General features: G+C 46.4%; 1 protein-coding gene across 1 annotated transcript in view; it reads left to right on the top strand.

The window, feature by feature from the left end:
* Positions 1-22,146, top strand: part of EIF2B5 (eukaryotic translation initiation factor 2B subunit epsilon) — a 40,856-nt gene extending 18,710 nt beyond the window's left edge. Inside the window, exons 8-16 of the mRNA XM_053309553.1 lie at positions 646-791; positions 1,495-1,636; positions 4,357-4,458; positions 5,112-5,219; positions 6,288-6,378; positions 6,654-6,777; positions 15,954-16,079; positions 18,747-18,857; positions 20,277-22,146. Of these exons, the coding sequence (XP_053165528.1) occupies positions 646-791; positions 1,495-1,636; positions 4,357-4,458; positions 5,112-5,219; positions 6,288-6,378; positions 6,654-6,777; positions 15,954-16,079; positions 18,747-18,857; positions 20,277-20,342 (1,016 nt within the window). The 3' untranslated portion in view covers positions 20,343-22,146. The remainder of the gene's footprint in view (positions 1-645; positions 792-1,494; positions 1,637-4,356; positions 4,459-5,111; positions 5,220-6,287; positions 6,379-6,653; positions 6,778-15,953; positions 16,080-18,746; positions 18,858-20,276) is intronic.

Below are 22,146 nucleotides of genomic sequence, written 5' to 3'. Positions count from 1 at the left end.
AGAAGGTTAAAGCTAGAATGCACCTTGGAGGTCGTTTGGCCCAACCCCCTGCTCTGTGCCGGCAACTGCTACAGCATCTTTGAGAGATGGCTGTCCAGCCTCTGTTTGGAAACCTCCAGGGAAGAAAAGCCCCAGTAATTTGGTAGTCCAAGTAACAGGAGCTGTGATGGGAGGGCACCTGGTTAAACAAGGAGCTAGGTACTGTTCCATTGGGAGTCAGGCTGTGGAGCACCTGCTTTGAGTGCAAAAGGTCCCAGGTTCCATCCCTGGCATCACCAGCTAGGGCTGGGAAAGATCCCTCCTTGTTTGAACCCATGGAGAGCATCTGCCAGTTGACACAGATCTGTGTTCTGACTTCATATAAGGCATCTTTATATGTTCAACACAGAAGGTGATGCAGCTTGCAGTCTACGATACATAGATGAGAGGAGGATAGTGGGAACCATGGAACTGAAGCAGGAAATTGGGGCAGGCTGGAGTGATTCAGGGAGTACATGCACTGTTGTTCCTCTGGGTTTTGGCACTGAATGGCCACAGGATACTCACGGTGCTGAGTGTGCTTCTGCCAGTGAATGTTTGGATGAGAATGAATGAATATACCCAGAATGGCAGTTCTGTTCCACACACATTGGTGGTGTTTGGCAGGTGATGAAGTCACTCTGGACAGGGCATTCCTATGGAACGGTGTCCGAGTCGGAGACCATGTAAAAATCCAGCAGTCAATTGTTTGTGATGAAGCTGAGGTGAAGAAAGGGGTAACGCTGAATCCTCGCTGCGTCCTCACTTCCCAGGTGAGTGAGTTGGGTTTGTTTTAGTCTCTCTCTTTTTCCCCCCCCCTATCCTGCCTTTTCACAAACAAAGCGCCTAACACACAAATGAAAAGATGGTTGCATAGTTAGAAGAGCTGCTGCTCTGTGTTGGTTTGATTCTCCCGATGGTAGTCCCAGCAGTCCTAGTGGTGGGCTTCTTTCTCCAAGACGTCTTCGGAATCTCATCTCACTTGAAGAGTTGCTGGATGCCCTTGGGCTGCACTGACTCAACTTTGGTTCTCCATCAGTAAAATAGGGAGGATGATGATGATGACGACGATGACAATGACAACGCCAGCCTGCCTCACAGATGTCTTTATAACATGGAGATTGTAGAGCAGTTGGTGCATTAGGAAGCAGCGTATCAATGAATTATTGCTGTCAATTTTGCTGGATTGCCAGGTAGCAGTGATCAGAATGGCAACCTTAGACTGCTTAGTGGGCTCCTCTTGGCCCTTGGGCAATAACTTCTAATCAATGGAATGCTCTAAAATTCTGGGACTAGAGTTTGCAAGTTTTTTACCTTCTGCTGGAGGCAATGCACTAGATGTACCTGTTATGGATGTAAACATAGGGTAGCATCCAAAGTTGTGCTTAGTCCGCGACAGGAGTTTTTACTCCAGAGCAAGCACAGCTGTTACACACTAAAGACAACCCTGGATACTATCCATTATTGAATTTCTAGGTGGTGGTTGGCCCTGACATGGTTCTTCCAGAAGCCACTGTCATCTCTCTGCATCCCACGGATGAGGAAGAGGATGATGATGACGACCAGTTCAGTGATGATTCCAGCGTGAACAAAGAGGAGAGCAAAGTGAAGCTAAAAGGTGTGTGAGCTCTTACCTGTCTGGATTTGCCAGGAGAGTGGGGGGCTCTCCTCTATCCTCTGCCTTGTATTCATGCTGTCTGTTGTTCTTGCAGAACCTTCTTTCCCCTACACAGAAAAATAGGAAATACAAAGCTGCTTGGAATGGATCAAGCCTCCGGCTAAAGTATCCACTCCTGAGAGTGCAGGGACAGGACAGAGAGTGCTTCTTCCTTTCCGATGTGGCACAATGGTTTCAAATCCTAGCTCAGTCACAATCTTTCCACTTCTGTTTTCACATATGAAAAATGCAAATTTTAGCTGCTTTAGCTAAACTGTTAGCTTATGTAACTAATGTCCCATTTGGTAGCTGAGCTTGTCATGCCTCCCCCCACCCCCGCTTCTTCCTCCAATTAAAACTTGGTTCCTCCTTTCAGTAAGGGGCTATTTTACCTGGTTCTCTTAGCAGGTGGGGATTCTTGGTTCATGGGAGAATGAGCTTCTGTGATAGACAGCTGCAGAAATATTGAGTCATTTTCGCTGTCTGGGAGCTAATGAAATTTAGAGCATGAATTTGTGACTTGGAGCCATATTCAACCTCAAAGGCTTTATTGCAGTCTGTGAATTCTTGTGGGACTCCTCAGAATGGGACTTTATTAATTTGTTCCTTTAAAAAAAAAATTGAGCACTTTCTATGAGGAAAAGCTGAAATTATGGGCTTTTTAGTTGGGGGGAAAAAGATAACTCGAGCTATAATTTTGGCTTATGAAATCCTGCTGGAAAATGGATAGATAATTTCCCCTCTCCTTATCTCATAGCACTAAGGGTCACCCAATAAAGCTGAGTGGCAGGAGATTCAGGACAGACAAAAGAAAGTACTTCTTCACACCACATAGTCAGCTTAAGGAATTTGTTGCAACAGGATGTGGGGATGGTTGCTAGCTAACATGGTCTAAAAAGGGAATTAGGCAAATTTCTGGAGGATAGGGCTGTTGGAAGCTATTGGCTGAGATAGTTAATGGAACTCTTGTCTTTCTGAATACTAGTTGCTAGGGAGTGGCCAAGGAGTGGAAGGCTGTTTTCCTCCGCGTGCTGCCTCTTGAATTTCACAGAAGCATCTGCTTGGTCACTGGAAAGCAAAATGATGGACTGGATGGGCCCTTAGGTTGTTGATTTGAATATTTTAAAAGTTTAAAAAGTTAAAGGACATGCACCCACGGTTAGGGATGTGCCCAGAACTGGTTCAGAGGCCGTTTATGGGCCTCTGAACAGTTCGAATGACCGGTGATTCCGCCGGTTCAAAGGTGGGGGTGGGGGTTGACTTTAAGGATGAGGGAGGGTGCACTTACCCCTCGCTCTGTTTTTTAAGGGTCCATTGGGGCAGCAGCATACCTCCCTGCCGTCCCGTTGCCTTGTCGGACCCTATGTCAGCGGAAGTACCCGATGTGCCTGCTTGCGCTGGCATGCACACACACACGTCAGGCGCGCGCAAGTGTGACATGCGCACGCCAACTATTTCCGCTGACATAGGGTCCAATGAGGCAACGGGGCGGCAGGGAGGTATGCTGTCGCGCCGGCGGGGGGGAAGCAGAGGGCGGGGTAAGTGCACCCTCCCCTGCCCTTAAAGTCAACTTCCACCCCCCTTCAGATTTCCCCTGCCCGGTTCTGTGCACATTCTTCCCCAGGGTGCATGTGCACAGATCCTTAATATAAATTTTAAAAATGCCAAATTCTGCACATAAGCCCCTGTAAATATTCATCCCCAAACTCTCCTATTTATGTGATTCCCAAATGACAATCTCAGGGTTAAGAAGTCCAAGCTACATCTGCCTCATGCTTCCCTCCCCCGCCCCCCCGCCCCATTAATGCCAGACTGTTCCTATAATGCTTCTTCTTCTGACATAATAGCTTGGTCTTTAAAAAACAAAACCCAAAACAACAAATAGAAACTTGATGTGTAATTTATTTTTGTTTTAAAACTCAAGCAATAGCATTTAACTGCTTACTTGTATAAAGAAATCTTTTTATATTAAAAAAATGCAGCTGTTGTGAATATGTGAAGATGCAGTGACAGAAATATGCAGTGTTCTCTCTAGTAATCAGTGGTAGCTACCCCCTGCTTAACTGAGCAAAGAGACGCCTTTTAAAGTGGTGATTCTCTTTTAACAGAGGGAGAACAGCTGTCCCTATCCAGCCCCAGCACAGCATCCCTCCAGTGTCTGTTGCTAGTGTATCTTTTTTGTTGCTTTTTAGACTGTGAGCCCCTTTGGACAAGTGACAATCTTATTTCTTATTCTATGTAAACCGGTTTGAGACCTTGTAGAAAATTGTAGAGGGGCTTGAATAACTTCATGGAGGAGAGGTCTATCAATGGCTACTAGTCGGAGGGCCACCTCCAGCCTCAAAGACAGGATGCCTCTGAGTCCCAGTTGCAGGGGAGTAACAGCAGGAGAGAGGGCATGCCCCTTTCAACTCCTGCCTGTAGGCTCCCAGTGGCATCTGGTGGGCCACTGTGTGAACCAGGATGCTGGACTAGATGGGCCTCCTTGGGCCTGATCCAGCAGGGCTGTTCTTATGTTCTTAAATATTTGTTGTAGTAGTAGTTGTCGTTGTCGTCATTGTCATCTAGGGCCATGCAGCACGTATGTTGGTCATGTCAGCCATGACCAAAAGATATCTCTGAGGCCAGTCCCTTTTTCCAGTGGCTGAGGTCAAATCAACATTGCTTCCTTCTCTTCCTAGGTTACAGTATAGCAGAAGTTGGCGCCGAGGGCAAAGGTTACCTCTGGAAAGCAGTGAGTGAGAATGATGTGGATGAAGAGGAGCAAAGGCAGTCCCTTTGGGGTGAGGAAAAATGAAGTTCAGGCGAGTAGAATCAAGCCAACACCTGCCAGCAGAATGTCACTGCCACTGGGGGAGAGGTTTTATGCCCAGTGGCAGTCTTCGCTGCACAAATTATTGAATTGCCTGTATGTGGAGACAGCTGCAAAATGGTGAAGTATGGAGCCTGGTGCATTAAGAAGATATGAGCAGGCATGTCCTTACACAGGGGGCCAGGTGAATGCCCTTGACAGATGGGGCTGTAGCTTAGCATCAGTCCCTGGTGGCATTTCCAGTCAGGACTGGGAAAGACTTCTGCCTGAAACCTTGGAGAGCTGCTGGATCTGTATAAGGCAGCTTCCTGTGTTCCTATAGGCAAGGTTCTGCATAGCTAAGAGATTTTTTACAATCTGCTGTGTGGTCTAAAATCAGTCAAGAGCACCCCATTAGGCATAATACCTTGAAGGTTGAACAAGAGTCCATAAAGAGACATTCTCAGTGGGCAGCTCCCTGGCTTGGGAAGATCACCCAGCCGGCTGTTGGGGGTCGGCTGTCTTCTAGGTTGTGGAGGAGAGAGGACCTTGAACTTGTGAAGGGTTGCTTGGCAAAGCTTGAAGGCTGGCAGCTTCCATACCCAGACGTGGTTGTGTGTGTTTTGCTTTCTACATCTTCACCAGGTCCAACTTTAAATGTGGAAGAAGAAAGTGAGACAGACAGTGATATGAGTCTGGGGTCTGAGCAGCCAGACAGTCGGACAGCTTCCCCTCAGCTGGATGACATCAAAGGTGAGACTCTGGGTTTTCACGTACGGCATTCGCTCTGCAAGCATGCACCTCCCTGCACTGCCCTAAGCCATCTGGGTGAATTAACAAATTGTTCTAGTAAGAACTAATCAGCCTACTTTCCTTTCACTGTCTCTACAACTGGACTAAATTTGGTTCAAATCAAGGACCACAAGTTAGATTTCTTGGACCTCAGGTGTTCATGCATCCACCATCTTGGTTCGGGGTGGATTACATCATTACAAACTACATCACTGAGGTGTCACTCACTACAACTGTATCAAATTTGGTTCAGATTGGTTAGACAGTCCTCAAGTTAGGACACTTGCGCCTCAAAAGTTTACATGTCTGCCATCTTGAATTGGGTTGGGTGACATTGTCACAATCTACGCCATTGAGGTGTCGCTATGTGTCTCTACAGCTGTAGCAAATTTGGTTCAAATCAGTTAAGCAGTTCACAAGTCAGCCCACTTGTGTCTCCAAAGTCTATGCATCTGCCATCTTGAATTGGTGTGGATGACATCATCACAAGTGCTATGCCATTGAGGCTTGCCTGTGTGTCACTCACTCCAACTGTATGTAACTTGGTTCAAATGGGTTAGACAGTCCATATATTAGCCCGCTTGTGCCTCAGATGTTCACGCGGCCCTCATCTTGAACTGGAGTGGATGACATCATCACACACCACACCATTAGGGCACCCCTATGTGTCCCTACAGTTGTAGCAAATTTGGTTCAGATTGGTTAAGTGGTTCACAAGTTAGCCTATTTGCTCCTCAAAAGTTTACGCATCCACCATCTTGGATTGGGGGGATGACATCATCACAAACTATGCCATTGAGATGTCCCTGTGTCCCTACAGCTGTACCTGATTTGGTTCATATTGGTCAAGGCATTGCAAAGTTGATGTGGGGGACACACACAGAATGCCTGGTGATCTCATAAGCCTACTGGAAAGTAGGCTAAAAATCCCAGTTTAACCACAAGATTTTCCCAATTTGGGAAATGGTGCCACCTGCTGATGGTGGCTGGCATTCTTGAGTTGTGATCTGTCAATCTGTTTGCTTGCAGTTTTCCAGAATGAAGTGCTGGGTACTCTGCAGAGAGGGGAAGAGGAGAACATCTCCTGTGACAACCTGGTTCTGGAGATCAACTCACTCAAGTAAGATGATGCCCCTCTGACTTTGTGAATTTGGAGGGGGTAGCTTTCTTTCAAGCCTTGCAACTTGCCAGCAGCCACCTCTTTGGCAGGCAAATACCTCTTTGCCTGTAGCTGCATGTTTGCAGCCCACAGCTCTGTGGAATGCGGCACTGATCCAGCATTGGGACATGGGCTTCAATTACTCTCTTTAAAACCACCCAGCCAGAGATGGAGGCAGGTGTGGCCAGTCTAAAAATGTTCTGGAACACCTTGATGTCTCTCCCTTCTTCTTATAGATATGCCTATAACATTGGTCTGAAGGAGGTGATGGAGGTGCTCAGCAAAGTGGTCCTGGAGTTCCCCCTGCAGCAGATAAACACAGAAAAGGATCCCCAGCACTACTGCATGTTGATAGTCCCTGTGAGTATGCCTCATCCCTTGTGGGTTTTAATATTGAGGAGTCCACCTCTTGCCTCAGCGTGTCATGGCATTTGTTCTTCTAGAGATGTCTGTCTAAAAGAGGCATCTGAGCCAGCAGCCTCGGTTGACATACTTTTAAATTCTCCCTGCCTTTCACTCGCCTGCCTGCCTGTCATGGAGTTAGCTCTTCCAGCATGCCACCCCCGTTGTACTTCCCTTAGTTGCAGCCAGTTTGATCATGTGATGATGGCTTTCTTCCATGACAGGCAGGGTGGATTGAGCAGTGTGTCCTCAGAGGGATGATGGATAGAAAGCTGAGCTTTCCACAACAGATCCATTGGTCCCTAGTCTGATCCATGGAAGATTTCCTGGGGTGTGAAAACATGATGTGTCAAGAAGGGTGGGTATCAATCATGTTGCTGGCCCAAAGAAAACCAGGGTGGCATCTTCCAAGAGGCTCTGTGACTGCTAACCTGAGCTTGCTATTTAGTTTTATAGTATGTACAGCTAGGTTGCTGAAACCTAAGGGGTATACTTGTGGGTCAAATGGGCCGTAACCCAAAGTTTGGCTTAAAAAAAGCTAAACCTGCCAAAATGTTGAGAGTACCAAGTGTACATGCACAGTATTGTCAGTAGACAGCGGAGGCTTGGTCTCTGGGGCCGAGAGCCCTCAAGAGTGGAAGGAAAAGCGGGGAGGGGGTCGTAGTGATGGAGTCAAGGAAGGGAAAAGGTAGGTAGGCTCGGTGGCCCTGGTGGGGTCCATGAGCGGCTTACTCGGGGAAATTGGCTGTACAGCCTCTGCTTGCTTTGCCCAGCTAGTCTGCAGTCGTCCAGCCTAGTCAATACTCCCTGCATCTACTGCCTTGGAGACCCGTAGATTAAACGGCTGCTTCCATGCCACCTTCAATCCCTGCTTGTGGGTGCACTTAGTTTTAATCCTGCTCAGAATGAGACAGGCTGCCTGTCTTTCTTTGAACATTTTATTTACAGCAATTTTGTGACTGAGCCAGCATGATTGGCCCAAGATCACTCAGTGAGATTCACATCTAAGCGTGGATCTGGACTTTGCTATTTCCAGTCTGTCCAGCAGTCTCACCACTAAACTGCACTGGCTAGAAATGGGCGGAGGTGAAGCCTCCTGATCCTGTAGGAAGTGCATGTAGGATGGGACTGATTGATATCTGTTGGTTTCCAGCTCGCTGGTTTCATGAGCCTTTGTTTGGCCATAACGACCTTGGAGGAGGCATTCTTGGCAACTCTGTCCATAAATACTCCAACGAAGAAGATTGCACAACTGTTTTAAATGTATTTATGACATATGTTGTTCATAGATCTAAAATCCGTGTCTCTGTGTGTGTAGAAGGCACTGACTACCACAAGTAAAGAGCATGAGACCTTCAGATTTGTACTTAGACACTCAAATCAGGCATCAAAAAGAAGGCAGGGCAACTTTTTGTGAGACAGCAGGAGGCATGGGAGGTGGGGGGGGTCCCTAAATCTTATGTTCTTATAAGACGACTGTGGGGAGACACGATAGAGATCTATCAAATCATGCATGGGGTGGAGAAAGTGGACAGAGAGAAATTCTTCTCCCTCTCACATAACACTAGAACTAGGGGTCATCCCATGAAACTGATTGCCAGGAAATCTAGGACCGGCAAACAGAAGTACTTTTTTACACAACTCATAATCAACTTATGGAATTCTCTGCCACGAGATGTGATGACAGCCAACAACCTGGATGGCTTTAAGAGGGGTTTGGATAATTTCGTGGAGGAGAGGTCTATTGATGGCTACTAGTCGGAGGGCTCTAGGCCACCTCCAGCCTTGGGGGCGGGGTACCTCTGGGTACCAGTTGTGGGGGAGTAACAGCAGGAGAGAGGGCATGCCCTCAACTCCTGCCTGTGGCTTCCAGCGGCATCTGGTGAGCCACTGTGCGAAACGGGATGCTGGACTAGATGGGCATTCTTGGGCCTGATCCAGCAGGGCTGTTCTTATGTTCTTAAATCATGCCTTCTGGGCCTGGTGCTCATCTTACTTTCTCAGTATATTTAACAAGACTTTCCCTGGTTTATTTGATATCCTGAATAATTCAGTGAGCTTTCAGAATTGTGGGCAGGGAGCAGCTTGTCAAATGCACATATACTGGCTTCTGGTACATGGTATTTCTAGCTTTTGGCGGGGGAAACAGTGTGTTTTCTATTATGCACCCTGCTGGTGCTTTGTAGACAAATGGTTATTGGAGACAGTTTTGGAAGGAGAGTTAAGCTTTAGATGTTAAGGGGAAGCGCTCTTCTATTCCTGCCTCCAGTCAGCATGGGATTGGCACCCTAAGACCAAATCGCTCATCACTTCCAAGGCATCTCCATCAACTCCTTAGGGAGAAATCTCTCTAGCACGGCTTCACCATGCTCTGGTGGCACTATTTTTTTCTGGCAACCAGTAGAAGGAGAGAGCAGTGAATTGCAAGCACCTTCTTTGAAATAACAGTAGTGACTGAGTTGGTGTCACACACTCAAACTTCCATTTGCTGCTGTCCTTAGGGTACAACCTGGACTTCTCCCCTGCCAGTCCCTTAGCCACCTTACCATAACTTACCTGAATCTAAGTCTAGGTTTTCTCCAAGTTCTTTGATGTTAGAAATTGGGAGGTTATCTTTAATTGGGGTAACCAGCGAAGCAAACATATTTGCAGAGGACACTAAACTATTTAGGTTAGTGAAATCCAAAACAGAATGTGAAGAGCTTCAAAAGGATCTCTCCGAACTGGGGGAGTGGGCAACAAAATGGCAAATGTGGTTCAGTGTTAGCAAGTGTAAAGTGATGCATATTTGGCCAAAAAAACCCACCCCAGCTTCACATATATGTTGATGGGATCTGAGCTGTTGGTGACTGACCTGGAGAGAGATCTTGGGGTCATAGTGGACAGCTCGTTGAAAGAGTCAACTCAGTGCATGGCAGCTGTGAAAAAGGCAAATTCCATGCTAAAGATCATTATTTTGTTTTATTTATTTATTTATTTATCACATTTATTTATTTATCACATTTATTTATTTATCACATTTATTTATTTATCACATTTTATATCCCACTCTTCCCCCGAGGAGCTCAGAACAGAATGCACAGTTATTTTTATCCTCACAACGACCCTATGAGGCAGGTTAGGCTGAGAGATACATGACTAGCCCAGAGTCACCCAGTGGGTTTCATGGTTGAATGGGGATTCGAACTCGGGTCTTCCCAGTCCTAGTCCAACACTCTAATCGCTACGCTATGCTGGCTCATTAGGAAGGGATTTGAAAATACAAATTCTAATATTATATTGCCCTTATACAAATCTATTGTGCAGCCACATTTGGAGTACCGCGTACAGTTCTGGTCATGGTACCTTAAAAAGGATAGTGTAGAACTGGGAAAGGGGCAGAAGAGGGCAACCAAGATGATCAGGGGCCTGGAGCAGCTTCCTTATGAGGCAAGGCATCTGGGACGTTTTGGTTTGGGGGAAAAGGCGACTATGGGGAGACATGATAGAGGTGTATAAGAATTATGCATGGAGAAGAGTAGAGAGAGTGGACAGAGGAATTTCTCTCCCTCTCTCACAACACTAGAACCAGGGGTCATCCCATGAAACTGAAGGCTGGAAATTTCAGGACTAACAAAAGGATGTACTATACTCACACAGCATGTAAATTAATCTGCCACGGGATGTGGAGATGGCCGCTAACTTGGATGGCTTTAAAAGGGTCTTAGACAAATTGATGGAGGACAGATCTATCGCTGGCTACTAGTCTGGTGGCTATATGCCACTTCCAGCCTTAGAGGTATGATGCCTCTAATACAGTTCTAGGGGAGCAACTTCAGGAGAGAAGGCATGCCCTCAGCTCTTGCTTGTGGGCTTCTCAGAGGCATCTGGTGGGCCACTGTGTGAAACAGGATGCTGGACTAGATGGGCCTTGTTGGGCCTGATCCAGCTGAGCAGTTCTTATGTTAAATTCAGAGTCCTCTTTCTTTGGGGTCTGGGTAGGCATGACCTGTATTTAACCTGTATATTTTAAGGGTGTTGTATTTAAATTCAGAGTCATCTTCTGTTTGGGTAAATACGTTAATATGATAGTTTTCAATGTGTGCTTTGCTCTCCTTTTTATGTAGCCCCCTTATTGTTGACTCTTCCTTCTCTGCCAGTAGTATATGTTGCTAGATAAGAGAGATGAGAGCTGCTTGAAGTTTGAAGCTGCTTGAACCTGGATGTGGGAACCAGTGATGGGACTTGGGCTTCTGTTCCTCTTGGAGTGACATCCCGAACCTTCAAGCCTGGCTGCCTTGTGTTTGGCACAAATTAGCCCCCTTTTGAATAGCAGAGCTTGCCCCAGAAGCTGAACCACCACCTCTATTTGGCAGAAGCTCTCCTCCCGCTTTGCAAAAGGCTTTGATAGCTTCCCTTATAACTCCTCTTTCCTGGAAGCGTAAAATAGCAAAGCTGTTAATAGGCCCTGCCAGATATGCCGTCTTTAATGATGCTGCGTAGCTGCTTCCAACGTGTTAATTAAATCTAAGTCTTGAAGGAGAGAAAACCTCAGATCAGCCAGGAATGTGGAGGCTGCCCGCCTTTCATCCCATCTCCTGTTCCTGGCACTCAGTTCTGGTGGTTATTGCAGTGTCCTGACATGCCTTGGGGAAAGCAGGCAAGAGATTCTGGGAGGTCCCCTGCCTTCAGCAAGCAGCCTCTCCGGAGTGTCCTGGGAAGGTCTCACTGCAACCCTGCCCAGCCAGGCTGGCCACCTTTGTCCCTTTCTTCCACTCCTGCCCCTGTCTTTCAGCTGCACTCCCTCAAAACCTTTTCGTGCACCAGCCTAGACCCACCTTTTCTGTACTTCCTGCTGCCAGTTATCCCTCACTTTGCTTAACTTTTCTGCCCTTCCTCCTGCCTTTCTCTTGCCTGTTGCTTGGGGACCTCACATATTTCCTGTGAATCAACAAGAGGATCTTAAAATGTTACACTCCTTGGGTAACAGCTGTCTTTGCATTCCTAGGCGGTCCTTCAGTTCCCTTCTGCTTAGGAGAGAGTGTAGCTTCTCTGTAAATCTCAGAAGATCTCAAAATGCATCATAGTTGTGCTAATCTCTTGTTAAAATTGCTAATGCCTTTTATTTATTTATAAATATTTATACTCTCCTCCTCAATCCTACTGTTCAGGGCAGCTCATAATCAATAAAATGAATACACCATTAAAAAGATATAAAATCAATATAAATTAACTAAAAACAAGCTTCAGTTAAAACCAGATTTAAAACTACAAGTTGAAAAGTTAAAATCCACCAGATATAAACTGCAGCTAAAGAGCCAGCGTGGTGTAGTGGTTAGAGTGCTGGACTAGGACTGGGGAGACCCGAGTTCAAATCCCCATTCAGCCATGATACTTGCTGGGTGACTCTGGGCCAGTCACTTCTCTCTCAGCCTAACCTACTTCACAGGGTTGTTGTGAAAGAGAAACTCAAGTATGTAGTACACCGCTCTGGGCTCCTTGGAGGAAGAGCGAGATATAAAATGTAAAATAATAATAATAAAGTACCATTACTAACACGTCTCTCTAAAGTGATGGGTCTTCAGCAATTCCTTAAAAACTTTGAGGAAGGGAGCATGGTGTGGCTCTTCCAGGAAGGCATTCCAAAGCTGAGATGCCACAACCAAAAAGGCACTGTCTCAGTATGTTGATATTTAGGCATCTCTTCTCCCTGCCCTGCTCTCCACTTATAGGACTCTTATGTTGCTCTCCTGAAGGCATCTGTTTACATTAAAAACAGGCGGCCGGGCTAGATATACCCTTGGCCTGATCCAGTGGCGTATCTAGGGAAAATAGCGCATAGGGCAAGCACTGAAATTGCGCCCCCTGTCCAAACATCTGACACCCATCTTTCAGATAACTTTACCATAATATCAGATCAAAAATACAAGTCAAGCTTGTTAATCATTTAATATTTCGAAAATTATTTAGCAGTGGACGTAGCCAGACCAAAAAAAGCTGGAAAACTACAAATTTCAATATGATGGGGCTCATGAAATACCCAAATACTATGTGGAGGTGTACTTGGAAAACTAAACAGAAGTGCCTGTCTAATTCTCTACTATGCATTGTAGCATCACTGTTACATACGTTTTAAAAATAAATGGAGAATTTGACTTTTCCCAGATACTCTGAAAATAATTAAAGGATATGCAGCGTAAACTTTGTCACTGCTTGGAATATATTCTAGTCTTTCAGAAAGACAGTTAAAATGAGAGAAAGAGAGCAAGAAACTCCCAGTGGGCCTTAATACTAAGGATTTCACACTGATTCAGAGACAAACTCACCATTAATAGCCATATTAGCAAGACATCACATTTAACTCACTTATCACAAGAAGCAAAGTAAGAGCAAATGAATACAATCCTAGCTCATAAGCTTCAGCTCATTATTCACAAGCCCTGATTCTCTGTACATACTGCCAAACTGAATATGTGTACAGTGATTTATATTATATTGAATTAAAAATAATACTTGTAGTCCCTTCGGGGGGCTTCCTAAAGGCTGTGGGGGTTCTGCAAAGGTTCCCCCTCCCCCCACTGGTTTCTAGGACCTCGCAGGGACCATTTTAGCATGTGTCATGGCCATTTTTTTTTAATGGCCTCTAAAAACAAAGTGGCCACCGCGCATGCTCAAATGGCCTCTGCGAGGCCTGGCCTGGCCTAGGGCCTCACAGAGGCCATTTGAGCATGTGCGGTGGCCATTGTGTTTTCAGCAGCCTTTTTTTTTTTTTTTAATTAATTTTAGAAAATGTCACCCCCCTTCAAGTGGTGCCCGGGGCATGTGCCCTGCCTGCCCCACCCTAGATACACCCCTGGCCTGATCCAGCAAGGCTGTTTGATGCTCTTAGGATCTGAGATTATGCTGTGTGGCATTTGGAGCTGGCTTTCACAGTAGTGCCACCAAAGCCATGGGGCGGCCTTTTCAAGATCTGCCAGACCCTCCCTTTTGCATGTATTTTCCTTTAGGCACCACGTCAAAACCTTCCTATTTTATTTTTGATGCTTCTAATATTTAATATTGCTGGATTCTACTGTGGGCCAGCATAATGTTTTCAGTAGACATCATGTGGAATTATAGTTTATTTTGTATAGCTGTGGTTAGTTGGTTGTCTGAAAACCATGTCACTCAGCAAACAGTGGCTTATTTGAGGCAATTGAACCACAGTCTGAACCCAAGCTTTGAAGTTGGCTTGTTTGTCCTAACCATGGTCTCACATGATGATTGAGCTCTTGATCATGGTTTAAGCTTTGTTTGTATGGCTCTTGCCTAGAGAAGGTAAGTCTAGATAAAAGGAATTAAGGAGAAGGGGTGGGATCTAAATAAACCACAATATGCAAAACAAACAAAGTTTTGTTGATTGTCTGTGGTACCAATCCAGATTTATTAAATAAACCATAGTCAAAATAAACTCTAGTTTCATGTGATGTCTGAACCCACTTAGTGTCTCTAATTGGTTTTATTATTTGGTTCCTTATGTATCACCTTACTACTTGCAAAAGGTGATTCCATCAGTGTAAAATCTAAGAAAAAACCAACAAATATTTATATACCGCTTTTCAACAAAAGTTTCCAAACAGGACATTTATTTCTCCTGGTCCATATAAAACAGGGCTGGTTACCGAGAACATCCTCATTCTTGCCCTGTGGAGGGCACTGTCAGGAAGATGGCTTTTGGTTTTAGAGCTGCAATAATAAAACAAGGCTTAAGAGCAGAGTCAACATTATCAAATACTTTTGTAAAATACTCTATAATAAAGTGCCTGGGTGTGCGCCCGTGTCCTCTGGTGTCTGCACCCGTGTCTCCCTCAGCTGTTCTGGGCATGCGCAGAGCGCATGCCCAGAATGGCCGAGGGAGAAACGGCCGCAGGCACCAAGTGGCCATGTTGGCCACATGGCCGGCCTGGCCGCAGGAAGGCCAGAGGCGGCGGCCGCGGGAACGGACGGCCTGCGGGGAGGGCAGAGGCAGCGGCGGCGGCGGGTCTGGCCCGGCCGCAGGGAGGGGAGAAAAGACAGCCGCGGGGAGGGCAGAAGCGGTGGGCGGCACTCTTGGTGGCGGGGGAGGAACCAGCCCGGCCACGGCGAGGCCAGAGGCGGCGGGTCCGGCCCAACCGCGGGGAGGGGGAAGATGGCGACGGCGGGTCCGGCCCAACCGCTGAGAGGGGAAAGACGTCGGGGGCAGGTCCGGCCTGGCTGCAGGAAGGACGGAGACGGCGGCGCCCGGCCTGGAAAGGGGAGGCCGGCGGGGGCCCAGGCCCGGCCGGTGAGGCGGTGGCGGCCCTGGATACTGGGGAGGAAGGTGTGGGGAGAAGGCTACTAGCGCCCGTTATTTTAACGGGCTGAAAAATACTAGTATATAATATAATGACAGAATGTGCAGCAGTTTGCTTGATAAAAATAGACCAGATAGTCCACCAAGCACCTCATTAGAATATTCATATATTTTCGTAACTAAACAAGCTGGGAGAGCATGAGCTAACCATTGGTGTCATAGTTGCCTCTGAGGCTTTTGAGATAATGCACTTGGCTATAAAAGATAATCTAAAAATAACTTCCTTTCTTTTGGCATTGCCCAAGTTTGTGGTGTGTAACCTGATAGGCATTTGTGGGGAAGGAATCAAAGGAGGAGGAGAGCAGCAAGTTCATATAATTCTTAACTTTCAGCCAGAGCGCTGTAATAGTTTTACAGTGCCCACAATGCATGTGATAGATCTTCCCTGTGGAGCTGCACCAGTTGAGCTGCCAAGCCTTTAGATGGCAACTAAGCGTGGAGGTTCATCAAAACCGACACATCATCTTGAATTATTTGCGTTTTTAAGCTATTACCAAATGTGGATGTTGTTATGAATGCTAAAGAAGAATTTCACTGTTGCTCTGCCAAGGCAGTCCCAGTTTCTTGGCATCAAAAACACCTCTCTCAGAATGGAGCTAGAATTTCACACTGTAAGTACACGAATGTGACTGGCAGGGGGCGTTTGCCTTACACCCCACCCCCCGCCCAAACATTTGGGAATGTTGGGGTCAGGAGTGATTGCCAGCACATTTGGATCCAGTTAGCTAGCAATCCTATGATGCCTTTCAGTTGCCTTGCTTTCTCTCCCTGCCCCTTCCAACAGCTATTGAAGAACTGGGCTCCGGTGTTCAAGAACTACATAAAACGAGCATCGGATCACTTGGATGCTTTGCATGCCATTGAAGAGTTCTTCTTGGAACACGAAAGCCTGTGCATGTCGATGGCCAAAGTAAGTTTCCAGAGCCATTGGGAGTATTTGTGTTTTCACCACAGATGTGGACGCTGTCCTGAATTACGGCTTGTTTTCTGTACTAGTATTCAGCCATACGTCTTTTCTAGAAGGGGCGTGCCCGTGTGACTGTCAGCAGGAGTTAAGAAGCTGCTTGGCAGTTTTTGAAAGGGCCCTGTGTTTTGCCTAAGGCTCTGAGTTGGCACAGTGGCCCGCTGAGTTCTAGTGCAAAGAATTATAGAGCTGGAGGGGACCTGGAAGGCCTTCTAGTCCAACCCCCCACTTGAGGCAGGATTTTCAGAGCTAGAGCATCCCCAAGAGATGGCCGCCCAGCCTCTTTTTGAAGACCACCGGTGAGAGAGCCCACTTCCCTCAATGACTGGTTCCTTGTCAAACTGCTCTTACCACTGAGACACTTCTCCTAATGGTCAACCAAAATCTACCTTCCGGTAACTTAAGCTTATTAAATCTAGTCCTGGCCTTTGGGGCAGCAGAGAGCACGTTTTGGCCGTTTTCTATGTGACAGCCCTTCTGGCACTTCAAAAGTGCAGTCATCTTCTCCTTTATCCCTCTACCCTCACTCAGTCCTTTCTTTTCCAGGACTAAATACCCAGTTCCATGAACCATTGCTGATAGGTCTTGTGTTTGACCATTTTTGTTGCCCTTTTCTGCACCTGCTTCAGTTTACATCCTCCTTAAGGTGTGGCCAGAACTGGATGCAGTACTCTGGATGAGATCAGACCAGTCAGAATAAAGTGCAACTATTACTTCATGTGACTTGGAAACTATGGGTCTGTTAGTGCAGCCTAAAATTGCATTAGTCTTTTTTTGCATCTGCATCATACTGTTAACTCATGTTCAACTTGTGATAGACTGCAGTTCTAAGAACATGCTGTTTGTTGGAGATGAGTATTATTGACATACAAATCCCAATCCTTGTTGTGTAACAAGGAAACAGCAACTCTAAAATCAGATCACAGAACTTGGGGGGGTGGAATTGGTAAGGATGTGGAGGTCTGAACTGCACAGATCCCAAGAGTCCACCTAAATGTTCTATGTGTTCTTTATTTTTGATAAAACTTTCACATTTGTAGGTTTCTTATCTACAGCCATATTAACTAGAAATCTGAGTTTGAAAAGGGTGTGTTAAATGAAAGCTGAACTTTTTGGAATTCTGAAACTGATGGATTTCACTAGGTGCCATGTTTCATACTTTGTGTTTTCTTGTGTAAGTTTCATATCTCTGACTTATACTCTTGATCGTTATTATTTTTACAAATATTTATATACAGGTGGACCTTGTTATCTGCAGTTTCATTATCCGCGATTTCGCGTATCCGCGGCCGGGAAAATGACACCCAACCTTGACATATGCGGCAGGGGTCGGGGGGGAACACGTTGACCTCACATATCTGCAGGTTGCAGGTGGCTGGAAATGACCGTGGAGGTCATTTCCGGCCACCATTTTAGGAATCAGAGCCACAGCATGGCTCCCCCCCCCCCAAAAAACCCACCCCAAACCACGATTTTCGGCCATATTTCTGCCAATTTTCAGCCACTTTAGAGGCACAGTGTGACATGGAGGGAGCAGCAGAGACTGACAAGGTGCTCCCCCAAAAGAATTCACAAAGTGGTTTACATAGCAGAAGAAAGTTAGTTCCTTGACCCAAAGAGGCTCATGGTCTAAAAACAAATGCAGGGAAGACACCATCAACAGCCACTTGAGAAATGCTGTGCTGGGGCTGGATAGGGACAGCTGCTCTCCTCCTGCTCAGAGTAAGAGAGCCATCCCTTTAAAAGATGGATCTCTGCTCAGTTAGCTGGGGATTTTGAGGAAAGGGTGTTGTGGGGTTGAGCTCGGTGGACATGCTTGGCATGTATGAGAACTAAGATCAGTGCCCAGCATCTCCATTTCAGGGATTCCAGGCACCAGCCCAAGTGAGATCTCTGTTTTTGAGTCCCATGAGAGAGTTGTTGCAGTCAGTCAGGATCAGTGAGCACTGGAATAGGTGGCATTGCTTTGGTCTGAACACCTGCCTAGTTGTACCCACATTTTGCTTGAATTGTCATAGGACAACCTCTTTTGGGTTCAGAATGCTGCCATAATCACTTGCCTTTCCTCAGCTGATTTCTTTGATGAGCTAGATCTGCTTTTTTCCTCTAGGTGGACATCTTCAAAGGAGGATACAACTGTCCAGCTTTCCTTTCCCCCCCTGCAGAACTTACACTATCGCCATCTCAAGGACTAGGGATCCCCTTACCTTCTCACTGCCTTTTTACTCTCTCTTGGGCTCTAGGGCTGCTCCCACCCCCACCTCCCGTCCCGAGAGAGAGAGAGCTGTGCCCTTCCACCAACACAAGGAAAGTGACCGGTAGCTGCTACCAGTTGCTCTCTCTTCTTCTTCACACTAACCTTGATGGTGGGAAGAAGCATTTTTTCCCAGTGTGCTGGCAGTGTTCTAGGAAAACTCCAAAACTAGGCTTGTGCAAGCCTCCTTTTGTTCTGCCTAGCTCCCTAACCTTCCCTCAGCTCTGTCACCTTGCACTCTCTTTTCAGTCATCCAAGACACAGAATCTCAGCTATAGTCGCCTTCTGGCCACAAGATGTACTTGATCCAGAACAAATTGCCCATCATACGTAAGCTACATGTGCTCTGGTTGTTGCAGGTACTGATGACTTTTTACCAGTTGGAAATCTTAGCAGAAGAGATGATTCTCACCTGGTTTTCTCGGCGGGACACATCTGACAAAGGCAGACAGCTTCGTAAAAACCAGCGGGTGAGACCCTGGGTGTGGGGGGACTGCTGGATGGAAGCATTTATTGACAGTTGTGCTTACTCCTTGGTGTGCACTCCAGAAAAGCAGAGCATTCCTCTTTGGAGAGCACTGCTAGGGAGCAGTGCTCTTGGGCTGCACTTCTGCGCACATATAAGTAAGCCCCATCCATTTCAGTGCAGTCAGTGGGACTCGCAGTCACAGGATTACCTTAGATACTCCTGGACAGCCAATCTAGAGGTGCTTGTGTGTGATTACTTCAGAGCACTTGAGCTAGATTCTTGTCACTTTTTTCTTCTTCTTGCCAGGAAGAGGAGCTTCCTTTCTGAATACTGAGCAAAGGCTATCCCATTTTTGGTGGGGAGCCCTGCAAGTTTGCTTTCTGGCATGTGGCAGACCAGTGTCTGCTCTGACTAAACAGAATCTGCCTTTATGTGTATTGGGACATCCTTTACTGCTGTAAGGTAGCCATCCACACCTTAATTCAGTGTTGGCTTTCTTCCTTGGAGTCTCTAGATCTGTATAAAAGTCTCACTTTAGGGTTCTAAAAAGTGCCATATGTTGTGTTTGGGAGTAAGATGGCATGTGCTCTTTCATCACTTAGTAACATCACCTGATGGCTCTCTCCGTTTGTGAAACAGTCATTGAAACACCATAAACTGAACGTGCACATCACCTCAAACACTATAGTAGCAGTTGACAATGGCCGCATTTGCATGTAATGCAAAACCAGAGTTGAAGGAGACAGAGGTTGCCAAACCTGAATGTCCAAATGCAGGACACCCCATCCAAACTCCAATTCCGTACGGAGAGCGACCAAAGCTTTTGCTCTTCAAATTGCAATTTGTACTCTTGGGTTGTAGTGAGTTTCGCCACCCCAGCCCGAGGTTGAATGCAGCCTGCATTACTTGAGAATGCAGAACTGCAGTCAGGGTTCCCTGCAACCAGAGTTGAGGGAGGAAGCTCTTCCCTCTCTCTGGCTGTGATTGGCTGTGTGGGCTGTCCTTCGTGCAAGAAGGAAGCCTGCACAGTCATTTCTCCCTCCTCTCTGCAGTCTCGCTGACTGCAGAGAGCTTGCTCTCCGTTGCATCTGATTTTGGACAGAGAGTGCGGTGGGGGTGGGGAATTGAGGAGCGGAACACGGTTCCACGTTATGTGCGAATTGTGGCCCTGGTCCTCTCATGTTATGGAATGAAGTGGTAGAATCCTGAGATGGTAAAAGTGGACTATACTATGTCTGACCTTAGGTGAAAAATTCCACTTTTACACATTTCCCTGCATTTAAAGAAACAGCACTACCATCTAGTACATCAGCAGAAATGTTCTAGTCTGTTCTGGGGTGAAGGGGTTTGAAGCTAACATGTTCTATGGAGTAGCCACTTGCACTTAATTTTATAACCTCCTGTTCTGTTGTTCTTTCAGCTTCAGAAGTTTATCCAGTGGCTGGAGGAGGCTGAAGAAGAGTCGTCTGAGGGAGAGCAAAATTGACATGGCAGCTTCCATCAGAAAAAGACGCCCCAGCTACCCTTCCAGGAGGAAGGGAGGGCCACAGTGCCAGGCTTTGCCTAGCAAGGTGGGGGAGCAAGAGCAAGACCTGGCGCATGGTGTGTACGTGTGGGACCCGAAAAATCCAAGTGGACTGACAATCCCATTGTTGTTTATCTATGTACTCAACACCCACCCCTGGAAATGCACCTCATGCCGAGACGGCACGAGAGCCATTGGTTGGAAAAGCCAGAGACCTGTATAATGTGTTAAGATCTTTCCAAGGCCTGTATATATATCGATATCGATCTATATATATATTTCTATATATATATATCTATATATATCTGATGATGTATAAATAAGCTATCTATTGGGGTGGGGGCTTACTGCTGATGTCTCTGGTGACTGACAGGCAAATACATACCAACTTCTTGTCAGCCTTTACTGCTGGGGTTTGAACCACTTCTGAGTTGCATAAAGGAGGCCCTGTGCATCCAAGCATACTTGAAGCCTTTGACTTCCCTGGAGTGCTGTAAGTGCAGGTGATTTCCCCCTTTTGGGCTTAGGTGCCAATTGGTCATGCAGGAGACACAGGAAAACATAGGTCAGCAACGTGAGCTCAGGATTCTCGCTTGCAGGCAAAGGCAGAGAGATTCAGCCACATGGGAGAGGACTGCCTTTCCTGAAGGGAAGGTGGCTTTGCAGTCTGGCTTGCTTTCATATGGGCTCAGATGTCTACTTGGCATTGCAGCCTTTGCCAAAATCATGGAGCCTCTTCTGTTCGTACAAAAATGGGGCATTCACCTACCTCACCAGGAATTTGTTCATACATGAAAACGGGTGAAGTGTTTTCGGAAAGGTTTCACTTTACTGAAGCAAGTAAGTATTCTTGTGCTCCTGATGGTGGAAGTTTTCTTCCCACGTCCAACCTGCTTCCTGACCAGTCTGGTTCTTGGGATCTGGAAAGGTGGGTCTGTTACCACCCTACACCCCACTCTGTAGAGGAACAGATGTTGTTGGTATTAACCAAGAGGCTGCTAGAGTGTGTCCCCACAGCTTTTGGCAAGTGTGTGTACCATTGTGGAAATTTTTGTGTTCTGCTTTGGTGCTTGATTGGCAACGCTGACAGTTCTTAAAGAAACAAAGTGTAAAACACAGTGTAGATCAGCCACCACTACACATGGGACCCAATAATTTCAGAGGATTTCAAACCATGATTTTTTAAAATCTAAAATATGCTTCTGTTTCCTCTTAACCGTTGGCATTGGAAGGCCTGTGGTTCCTGGGTTGGTATAGGAACGTGTGGTACCCTGTCCTTTCCATCCTGTTCCTCTTTGCACCTTTCTTCACTGACAGAATCCTCAAGCAGCAGTTCAGTGTCCACCCACTAGCAATGGGGACAGTAAGGTACAGTGTACAACAACTTGGGTCGGTTAGTTGGGGCCTGTCTTACTGATCTTGCAACTGTTAACTTCAAGAGAAGGTGTTATAGTAGAACCCATGTTGTCAGTCCAGGGAGTGAGGGTGGGAGCGGATGAGGCACTGGATGGTATCATGGCATGTGAGCCCAAGTGGAGTCACTAAAGTATAAGGGGAAACATTGCCAGTTGGGAGAAAAGAGCCAAGTCAAGTCAATATTTATTACGGTCAGTGACCAGCAAGAAGGGAAGAACCTAAACACTGGCAATGGTGTTGGGCTTCTTTTGACACCATATCCTCTTGTAAATGTTGGGAAAGAAGTGCTTTTTCTGTGTCTGCCAATATTTAGCTTGGGGAGCAATTAAAACATCCCTGGTATAAAGAA

This window comes from Hemicordylus capensis, chromosome 3, assembly GCF_027244095.1.
Source record: "Hemicordylus capensis ecotype Gifberg chromosome 3, rHemCap1.1.pri, whole genome shotgun sequence".
NCBI lineage: Eukaryota > Metazoa > Chordata > Lepidosauria > Squamata > Cordylidae > Hemicordylus > Hemicordylus capensis.
This window is presented reverse-complemented; position numbering and strand designations above follow the sequence as displayed.